Here is an 11585-nt window from a genome sequence, read left to right as displayed (position 1 = left end):
TATATTAAAGTTTCTTATCACTTTTCCTTTTCGAAAAATACAAAATCATCCTAAAACATCATGAAGTTAAGTCTGAGTCAAATTCCTAAACGATCACCGTAGAAACCTTTCGGCTCGAAGATTTAAGTAACAATTGTTATTCCACGCGAGCACACCTATTTGATGACAAACAGGTCCATCCGATTACGTAAACCTTATTTTATGAATATCCCTAGAAAAGTTTGGAAAATCGATATGAAAAACAGAAAATTTCCGCCGCTAATGTTGACGATAAACACATTTTGAGACGACGCATGTTTCTCTTTTTAATTAATTTGAAAAAAGAATTTGGACTCACGGTAGGGGAAGAATAGGGCTGTTCTGCCGGGTTGGTCACCTCGGCGTGTCCATGAAGGTTTCGGAAGGTTTTAGTCACATTTGAGAGAACGCGCGCGGTGTTAAGAGGGCGAAGCGGGCGGGACTGAAGCCTGAAGCTCTCTCGAGGCGAGCACGTGGTGCGGTATCAATCAATCGATGTTGGGAGTCCCGGCGCGGGCGCGGACATTCATCGGGAACAGCTGACGGCCCGTAAACATGAATCGGCCCCCGCCCGAGCCCTGCGCGCCTTCGTGACCTACTGCGCAGGGCACCAATGTCTTACGAGCCCGTTCGGCCAATTAGGGTGAGCGTTTACATGTGTAATTTGATGTATTGAAATTTTTTGCATAAAGTTAATTTTACAAGCATAGGTCGTCTATTTAAGGTAAAGCGATAATAATTTAACCTAATACAATTATACTTCGAATTAAAACGTTACAATACGAACTAATACATTATACTTTTAAATAACATGTTTCAATACGAATACATTGTCTCTTAAATGTTATAATATACTTGCAATTACTTATTAACGAGTACCGTATATATTTTGTAATGTTTTCACTTTGGAAAAATATCCCGCTCAACTAAGAGCTTTTTTAGGTTTAAAAAGTGTTGAAAAGGGCTGTTTAAATATTTGCTGCACTGGTTAGGTGTATAACTTTTGTAGTGAGAGGCCTGCAACTGCCGCTGTATCCAATTTTTCACTCTCATATTACAAAATATATGTTAGATTATTATTGAAATTCATTATTATACGTCTAAAATTCAAAATATTTCGCAATATTTTATTTTATTTCATTTCTAATTTAACTGTTATCGTCGCACGCTAGACGGTCGCGCGAGCTACGCTTGCGTGCGTCGCGCTTGCGTGCTGGAGTTCCGACGACAAACAGGGCCCCGCGCCCTCCCCCCACCACCAATTACTGAAATGTACACTGTTATTACGGAGACTGCAAGAATTAATTCATTGTCACCATTTCAATTTAGAAAACTCCCCTTTTTCCTGGAATATTAATCGTAATTTAGATAGTGGGTTTAGCGACGCGTTTTTTCTCGAATCGAATAAGCCGCCTTATATGAATCTAGATAAATATAAAGTACAATTTTAAGAAGATAGGTCAGGACTTATTTTTTTTAATTTGGACTGCATTCTGCCTGAATAGTAACTCTACTCTTACTGCTTTAATACGGTATATTACTGATATAAATACATATATAAGGGGATAAAAACAAACAAACATGCTTTCTGATAATACATTTTAGAATTATTATATACATAAATCAAAGTACCTATGTATGATTGAAATATTGCTCGTTGTTGATACTCGTACGAACAGTTTACTCACTGTCAGCTTCCAGTCAAACTGTCAGACTGTCACTATTTGACGTGTGATTGACGAGTATACCTGTTGATATTGTTTAATAAAGATTCATATTACTAAGTTCTTAATACTTTGATAACAATTTCCAATTGTGAACAAGTTAGAATAGGTTTAGTGGTTCTGCTATCACAAGTTGGTTTTTGTGGCTTTAAATTTCTTTCGATCCCAGCATGCTCATAGCCAACTGGCACATCACCTAAAAATACTACATCGGATGACATTAAAAGGAATTTAACAAAAAACTTTTGAAATGTTGTATCTATAATGATGTATTATTTTATTGCAATTAAGAATCATTCTTTTATTTTCCCTTAAATATTCTTGAGGTTCGCTTCTCGAATTTTCTCTCTGCCCTTTGTTCGGTTTTCACCGCCTAGCGACAGAGCATCCTATATTTAAACAACACTTTTATACTTACATTATATTCTAAATCGACTAGAGGAAGACAATTGCACTAAGGTGGAAGAAATCTCGTACAACTGAAGGTATCAAGTTTCTGTTCCCTACTGCAAAGTCAAAAACGTATGAATACAGGCTTAAATTAGTTATATATTCAAATATAATTATAACGAAAAGCTATTATTTGCCTTTATGTCAATATTTTCCATATTATTTTTGTTAAATGTTCAACTCTTAACTATTTAATTTCAAATTCAAATTCAAACTTTTATTTGCATAATATGAGTACAACAAGGTCTTAAATATAATGTATAACTATTTATATATTAAAAACTGTACCTACATAATAAATTCATTAATCAACTATTCATCCTTGGTACTAATTAACTACTTAGCAAAGGAAGTGCCGCTTATCGCCGATCTTAGTGGACAGAGCCTTCATTAATTTTTCCCGCGGAAAAAAGACCGTTACACTTCAAATAGAGGGTAGACACGCCATGCTTCCGGCCGCCTTGTGTGTGGTATAATAACATACATATAAACGTACAGGCATATCTTTTTAAGATCTACTGCTTTAGTATGATATAGCCTTGATATCTGATTAACCTCATCATCATTCATGTTAATTCTATGTAAATTATTATTATGATTAGACATTATTAATTCAAATTAATATTAATAATTAGACATTAAACATGAATTTATCAATTGGACACGTAAGTACATAAATAAAAAGAGGACAATACATGTTTAATAAAAAAAAATATTAAACTAATTATTATTTGAAGAGTTGATTCAAATAAAGTTATTTGTATGGGAAAGTCATTTTTTTATTTACTTATACCTATTTTGCTGTTCGTCAAGTATTCATTCTGTATATTTATCAACGTTCGTAAGTAGACCCTTAATTTGTGAGGTCCTGGATACAAGCTGCATTAAAGCGGTCAAGGTGAAAAACATTGGGGTAGGTCTAAATGCCCTGCAGTTAATTTCTTGCGGCGACTTTTGAGAGGATCAGTGTCTGCTTTGCCGAAAACTTTTGTTTAAAAAAAACAATTTTACAAGGAAAAAAAGGATTTCCCTTCTCTCTCTTTCTTTTGCATATCTCCGTCTTCGTCATTAATCTTACCTATGTATTAGCCACTGTTACCTAAAATGCTTTAGGGCTATTTAATAAAAAAAAATCAATTTTTAGTACTTATTTGTAGCAATTCTGTCCTTGTAATATTTATTATTAATTAAATAATTAACCGTTCCTCAAAATTTGATTACACCAACCTCCAAATCTCGAGGAGATAGCAAAACACTACTTAATTTGGACGTTAATTTATATAATCACGTCTATATCCCTTACGAGGTAGACAGAGACAACAGTCTTGAAAATACTGAGGCCACGTTCAGCTATATAATAAACTGGCTACTACCAATAATATATAATGAAATTTTGTGTAAGTCGTACAACTTGACTAGACAGTAACATTCTGGCATAATTCACGCGTTTGAAATTGTACGGAATGTGTCCCAAATGTATAATTGAAGGCGAGCGTGATTGGAGCGCGGCCAGGAGCAACAGTTAGTTACGATGCAATAGAAATACGATACTGTCGAGCCTCTGTAGGGCTGCCACTAACGAAAAAACAAATAGCTAGCAAAGAAACTGGCCGGGTAATAAACTAATTACCTTTTTAAGTAAAAATAAAGTAAAGATCAACTATACGAGTCTTATGAGGCTTATAATCTTGGAAATCTCCTTTTGAGTGATGGGCTTATAGCAACTTGGGAATAATGTAGAAAAAAATACGATTTATAAAATAAACATATATTGGTTGCTATTTTAACAATACACTGACTTAAACTATATACGATGGAAAAAATTGTGAAAAGAAACAAAAACGCAACGAAATTCATAGAATCCGCGATTTCAAATTGCCGGGCGCTAGATATTCCATTAAGGACAGGGCCGTATCTAGGGGCGGGACTCAGCAGAAACTTAAATACAAAATAATTTACAAATATTAAAAATCTTTAAATATTAACAATAGTACGAATTTTATAATACCCGCTACAGGCTAGCAACATTAGACTAGCTGAATCTCAATTCCATCACTCAGCTACCCAGTCGAATGTGACCTTTCAGTCTTTTCGAGACTGTTGGCTCTGTTTACCCCTTAAAAAACACATATTTAATGTATGTAGTAAGTACCTACCTAATAACCCATACCAAAAGTGGAATACCTAGGTACATGCGACAACCATAAAAAATTTTTTTCATTATTATAGGATACTTAATATCGCTTAATAATTGTCAAAACGTATGGTTTAACAACATTGGTTGACGTCAAATATATTTCATATGTCATATTTTGGCAACCCTCTGCTTTTTGAATTGCTGTATGAATGTACAAGCGATTTGTATGCTGGCACGTCGAGTGAAACGTTTGTAATAATTAAATTCGCAGTAACAAGGGAGCGGATCGCTTGCCAACGATATTGAATTGTTTTTGTCATAAATTGTATGATGTGTAAGCTGTGTGGTTTCCGACGGTTTTAATTTCACTTTGTCCTAAGGATGTCTTAAAAAATTACAAAAAACAACAGGCTCCTTTCCAGAGATGTCAAGAAGTAATCGGGACGTCGTTTTTCCATATAAAAAGTCGTAAATGGCGACTATGGAAAAGAGTATGTTCACATATTTCATGTCACCCCGAACTACTACTACTAAATTTTTTTTTCTTTAGTCCGAACAAATGTACAGCCAGCAATACATTAACCTACCCAAACTCACTGCAAACTCGTGAGAGTTCCATGCACAGAAACTTACTTCTTATGCAGTTGACTGTACGATCACGCATCCGTCGTAACATAGGGGTGGAATTCGATTAAGTTTCATTTCAGTTTTTTTGTACTGGCGGCTAACGGTTTCTTCGTGGGTTGTGATAAGATTCCATTCTGTGGAATGAACCTGAATTTTAATGGAAATAACGGGCATTATCGTGTCTGCTTAAATAAATACCTTTTAAAATTAAGTAGGTACCGTTTGTTCGCTTTAGGACAGATTGCTATATTCTGATATTCTATTAGCAGATGCTATCCACAGAATAATGCGTCTCACCTACGCCCACTCTAGGCCCAGATGGCTTATGTGCTGCTCAACATACCTACTTTTATAATACATTGGGTATTTGATATAAACCACTTAAAATCTCACTTCCACAACAGCCGATCGAATTCATATTCTGAACTGTTATTTTAAACGCAGCTAGAGTGAGCATTCCTTACACTTGATATTAATATCGTTTTCACCACGGTCCATCCAAAAGAAAAAGGTACAATATTCTTGACACCAAACCGCTTTGTAAATTTTGATGTACTAGTAGTGAGCGTTTTCGTCGGCTTTCCTCTCTATGATTACACAGGTAAAATTTTACTCCAAAGATTAAAGGGTCTTTGGAAAACTCCAACCAACAGACTTCAAGCGACTAAAATCATACGGAATGACAGGAAGGAAATTGAAATAAAAAACAATCGAAGTATAAAATAACATTTACTTATTCGTAACATTACCGTCATAACTTATGACCAGACCTAATCTGTTTACCTAATCTAAATATGTTCCAATATTACTGAACAATTAATCATGGCTTTAGGTAAATAGTAGTTTACATTCATCCTTTTTTGCCAAATATTAATCGAAATGAGCAAAACGGAGCTTGCCGTTTTCGAACCACCTAAAAAGCAAAAATATGATGTCTTTATCCTCATCACAGCATTTTGCGAATAAAACATAGAAAAATTTGCAAATCAACATCTTATTAGTAGTAGTAATGTCCAATGGTCCATTATCTTATTTACGGTTCTTATAAGAGACTAGCCAAACTCGAATTCATAATACTAAAAATAAAGGCATGAGTCTTCATAAAAAATTAACATTTTAGAACATACCTAAGATTTACAAGAATAAATGACATTTAAATTATGCAACACACCATTGGAAGGTAAATCTAATGAAAAATAATTTAATCAAACACTAAAAATATATTTACTTAACATTATAAGTATGTATACATAATTATGTATTTCGTTATTAACCTGATTACATTTGCTTAAACAATGTATTATGCAATTTTGCAAGAAACGAAATCTTATAGCATAATCAGATAAAAGAATTAAGACATCATATTCTAAATTTAATAATTTCTTAATAGTATACGTTCATGGATTGCCAAATTAAAATTATGATAATAATTTTCCTACTTTTTGTTTCCTGGCGATAAATAATTACACGTATAAAAACAATGTAGAATCGCATTACAACTTAGATACTTAAAGAATTTAAGGCAGACTACGGGTTCTAGTAACGTCTATTTGAAATCATTCCACAAATATGCAATTAAAAAAATATTTTGTAATCAGCAGTATGTAAATGACCTTACAGATATCCAAATTGAATTTACATTCTGATGTCTGTTTACGATTTTCTAACTTAGAAATGGAATTTAAAAGTCTATGCGTGACGCCATAAATTGGCATTTTCATTCATTTTAAGTTACAGTAGATTTGAGCCAAATTTTGCGAAGATTTGTTTTTTTTTTAAATTTTATTATTATTTAGGAACACTAGCCCTCGGTTTCAATCCCGTTGATATTTTCAATCCTTCAAACAATAATCTTAAACAAAATTCATTCAGTGCTTCGAATTTATTGGAAGATAATTTATGAGTCACTTTTTATAATTATACATACATACATATGGTCACGTCTATATCCCTTGCGGGGTAGACAGAGCCAACTGTCTTGAAAAGAATGAATGGCCAGTTTAGCTATTTGGCTTAACGATAGAATTGAGATTCAACTAGTGACAGGTTGCTAGCCCATCGCCTAAAAAAGAATCCCAAGTTTGTAAGCCTATCCGTTAGTCGCCTTTTACGACATCCATGGGAAAGAGATGGAGTGGTCCTATTCTTTTTTGTATTGGTGCCGGGAGCCACACGGCACCAATACAAAAAAGAAATTTTATAATTAAAAAGACTAAACAAATGTGAATAAGCCTAGAGTGCCAAGTAAAGAAAGTCTTTGGAAGAGAAAAAAGAAAAAAAAAATTGGCAGACGTGGCTAAATTACAAGGGAAAGGCATCAAGATATTATCATCAAAGTACTAATTTTCTATATAATCAGAAAAATTCATTTTATCATTACCATATTATAATTATTAATTATTGTGTTTAAGACACCGAATTACATTGAATTTTAATATAGACTGTCCTTTTTGTACAAATTTTATAGCGAAATGCCTTGCTTGTAGGAACTTGGTCAAAAAGAATCGTAATAATGAAATTTAGTAATTTAATTATCTTTAAATTATCTTTTTTTTTCATTTAATGTACGGACGATACCATATTTTAAAAGGTTAGATTAGTACGAAAATATAATAAGACAAGAAGATCACATTACAAAAAAGGAAGTGATGGTTTTAAGATAGAGTAAAAACACCATTAGTAGAAATGGAGTTTATAGTGAGATTGCAAGTAGAAATTCGACAATGCCGACGTAATGTTCCGACCTCACATGCAATAGGAATAGGGAATAAGGGGGAGAAAATATTGACGAAACTCAAAAACTGCACGACCAACAATTTAAAATAAAAGGTGTGTTCAAAGAATAAAGTTCAAAATTAAATGTTATACTTAATGTATTGCTATTTTCTTAAAACTGCAATAAGGATTAATTGCCAAACCGGACATTTCACAAAAAAGATATTACATGTAAAAAGAAGCCCTATAAATAGTCTAGTTCATTAGCGGGATGAATTAACACACCAATATGCGTATAACTATATTAAATATAGTTTGATTGTTTAAGAAGCGCCCAAAAGGGAATAAAAATAATTGGCCCAATAACTATACCTTTAGACGCAAACACATTCATCCGGTAACCAAACCAACCAAAGAATTCTTACGCATCTTATATTAAAATTTCTTATTTCTCTTTAGACCATGAGTTCTGTTCACAAAAATGGAGTGTCTTATCTTGTCTCTCTTTGAAGCATTTTGATTAATCTTAAATTGAGCGGACTTTAAGTAAACTTTTTAAAATCGGAAAATAAGGTCGAATTAAAACCTCTTCCTGTTTGAAATCAGTTAAATATAATTGTGATTCCCTTGAATAGCAAGGAATTTCAAACTCACTTACGCATTAATAATATTACGACGCCCCAGTAAACTCCGTTCTTGATTGTTCTTGCGTCTAAAGATACTTTAAAAAAGAACATAAGAGTTCTTTCAATTTAGTCTAATAATCTAGTGCCCACTCGTTCTCCTGAAGGAACGCGTCGACCACCTCCTTCATAGTGAAGTTGGGTATAAGCTGGTCTGCGGTCAACTTCACACGGGTCACGGGGTCAAAATGGCCGACTCGCTGGAAATAAAATAAAATGTATCAACAAAAAAGGTATACCAAACAGCAAAAAAACCTGACCGCCTATAGTTTCGTTTAGTATGAACAGGCGGTCATATTTCTGTGCCATTTACTGTACTTACATAAAATGAACATACAACTAAACTGTTTTCAATGTTCAATTAATAATAACCAAAATGAGAAAAGTAAAACATACTTTACATAAATCAATATTATTATGTATGTACTACAACACATAATGCACAAGCGAGACAAAAAGAACTGGGTATTGGAAGCTGAAACAAGTATGTTTATACGCTAAAATAGAATTACAGAATCGGAAATGACCAGGACATCATGGCTAGTATTAAAAGCTATTGGCAAAAAAGATTTACCTCAAGATGTTCCTCAATATCTTTCTTCTCGTATGTGATGCCGCTGGGTGTGATCACAGGCTCGTTCAGTATCTCAAAGCTTATTTTACCGCACAAGTAGTCTGGCACATCGCGTTTCTGGAAACAATGTACAAATGCTTTATTTATGTTCAATAGAAAAAATAAGTACAAAGTGTTATTTATCTCAGACTAACTAAGGGAGGGAACTAGATCAAAAAGAAGGTTGTATGTATCACTTTGTTAAGCCGAGTTTTAATCTGTCTTATCAGTCTACTGTTGTTCTAGAGAGTTGCATGTTTCTTCTAATATTAGCATATCCTAAACCCTATTAATAACATTATATTAAATGTACTAAGGTTATTAATAGTCACAATACAAAATTAATTAACACTCATCATCATTTAGTAAAATTTGTTGTGGATATAATGTGTGTCATGTCATGCAAGAGTGTCATGAATACATAAGAATAAAAACTTACCCTTCTCCTTTCGTCCATTTTGGAAAATAAATTATTAAGCTCGCTAGTGTAGTTGTTCTGCAATAAAAGGAAAATAACATAAGTTTTGTAATATTAATTGAAAGATTAAATTTTCATATGAACTAAATACAAGCAGGGTAGGAGGTCTTCTCTCCGCAAAGATTGTAAAGGCACATCAAGGGACAGATTTCCAACATGGCCTTCAAGCTCTTGTGACTATTGGTAAGTAACAAAAAGGTGTAAAAAGGCATATTATGAGGACAAGTAAATGGAATACTCACGCATTCCTCCTCAACCTTTGTAATTTTCATATTTGTATCATCCTCATTAGTATTGTCTAATTTAATTGCTTCTATTCTACGTTGCATATCTTCACTAATTAACCTGTAAATAGAAGTTTATGTTGTTACTTAATGTTGGAGCAAAATTTCATAACATTTAGATTGGGCATAATAACTGACATAAATGGCGAAAAAATACCGTAGGCCCTTCACAAGATAAAAAATAGCACTTTTTTTTGCCACAAATACAGCTAGACCAATTAAGAAAAATTGTCCCAAATATATTTAATTTTATGATATACAACAGTTTGCTAAAAAAAAGCCTTATGCAACTTAAAAAGACAAAATAATATTAATATTAATAATATTATATAATTTATAGATATTTAAAAAAATTATGAACCTAATTGAATGTTACCTATTTAAATAAGTCTGCAGTTCAATCTCTTGCGATATCCTCTTTTCCTCCTGGACGTTCCATCGTTTTTTCCTTGCAATGCGAAGCTGGGCCGCTATGTCATCCCCAAAGTTTAGTTTTTGTTCACGTGCTAAGTCACTAGCTGAAAATTATAAAAACACATGAATCACAAAATCACACCTCTTTTCACATGCCATAATTTTCAAGTCACGCATGACAATATGAACAAGTTTAAAGGGTTGAGTGATTTTAAATTATAAAGAAAATCCTATGTTGTATAACCACTCATTCTCCTGAATTCATTGGATGCAGCAGATTCAGAGGATACACTTCCACATATCCATGGAAGCATGGCAATGATGTGGCAGACTCAATAGCAAAAGAGCAGATATTTTAATTTATAGCTGAATACAATAGGTATGGTTCAATTCATATAGTTCAACAACATAGTAGCAATTAAGACTTTAACCACTAATGCATCAAAAACTACCAATAGAGATTTGCATCAGACAGGCAATCAAAAAACTTTACTGAAGGTTTCATAAAATGAATAACCTAAATGCTGTCTTAAGTACATTTCAACATAGTAGCAAACAAGAGAAAATTGATTGAGAAAACACCATGAAACACAAGAAATAAATTGCAATAATACCTCGATGCAAATGTTTGATGGCTTCATCATAGCACTCCAGTTCCACTAAAGCTTGTCCAAGGAAGAAGTGTCCTTTCACTTGATTATTGTCAATGTCAAGTGCACGCCTGCAATCCTGGCATGTGGCCTCCCAATGCTTCATCTTCAGGTGGCATAGTGCACGGTTCGTGAAGTAGGTTGCAACTGATGGATTTTTTATCTATAACAGCATTTTGAATTTATAGAAAACATTGTTCAGAAGCTATGTTAGTAGAAACGAATGTTTAAGATTTTCACAGAAACTGAAGCTGAAGCCAAAGATAAAGAACGGTGACCAATATGTGTAAAAAATAAACACAAACTGATATTGCATGATCACCCAAGCATAAAAACCACTATCTCCTCCCATTGGTCATAGTTAATTTAAGGTTGCTTGTTTGTGTAGTAAATCAATAAAAATACTTACTATAGCTTTAGTATAGCAGTTCATAGCATCCTCAAACCTCCTCAGACTGAATAATCTGTTTCCTTGTTCTTTCAGTTCTTTGTCAGTCAAGTTAGCAGTGGAATACATGTGCTTGCTCATGATGACCGTGTTACTGGAATATGTTCAACTCAAGAAATGCACTGATCTCATTATATTATAAGAAAACACTTTTGTTTTGCAATTCACCACAGAACTAAGGAATCTCTCAGCAGTCTCAGCTTATTTTTCTTTCTTCTAGAAATAAAATCTCCTGACAGATGTCTGTCACTGTCTATTCACTTCAAGTTATTGGCAATGACAATTGACCATGATAATGAGGTTCTTCTCGCGCCGAGGCAAAGGACTCTTAGTTTATTTATACA

At 33.4% G+C, this 11585-nt stretch overlaps 1 protein-coding gene across 1 annotated transcript; it reads right to left on the bottom strand.

The window, feature by feature from the left end:
* Positions 1–5668: 5668 nt before the first annotated feature.
* LOC106142398 (E3 ubiquitin-protein ligase CHIP) lies at positions 5669–11489 on the bottom strand. The gene is made up of 7 exons (XM_013344145.2): positions 11203–11489; positions 10758–10956; positions 10106–10247; positions 9688–9790; positions 9407–9463; positions 8929–9045; positions 5669–8554 (listed from the first exon to the last, which is right to left on the bottom strand). The coding sequence occupies exons 1-7, from the start codon at positions 11320–11322 to the stop codon at positions 8429–8431; spliced, it is 864 nt and encodes a 287-aa protein (XP_013199599.1). The 5' UTR covers positions 11323–11489; the 3' UTR covers positions 5669–8428.
* Between the last annotated feature and the right edge of the window lie 96 nt (positions 11490–11585).

This window comes from Amyelois transitella, chromosome 12, assembly GCF_032362555.1.
Source record: "Amyelois transitella isolate CPQ chromosome 12, ilAmyTran1.1, whole genome shotgun sequence".
NCBI classification, from domain to species: Eukaryota; Metazoa; Arthropoda; class Insecta; order Lepidoptera; family Pyralidae; genus Amyelois; species Amyelois transitella.
This window is presented reverse-complemented; position numbering and strand designations above follow the sequence as displayed.

Coding starts and splice junctions, on each gene's coding strand:
- LOC106142398 (XM_013344145.2), bottom strand. CDS start 11,322: ATGAGCAAGCACATGTATTCCACTGCTAACTTGACTGACAAAGAACTG. Junction 10,957..11,202: donor ACTGCTATACTAAAGCTATA/GTAAGTATTTTT, acceptor ATGCTGTTATAG/ATAAAAAATCCATCAGTTGC. Junction 9,464..9,687: donor CAAAGGTTGAGGAGGAATGC/GTGAGTATTCCA, acceptor CTTTTATTGCAG/AACAACTACACTAGCGAGCT.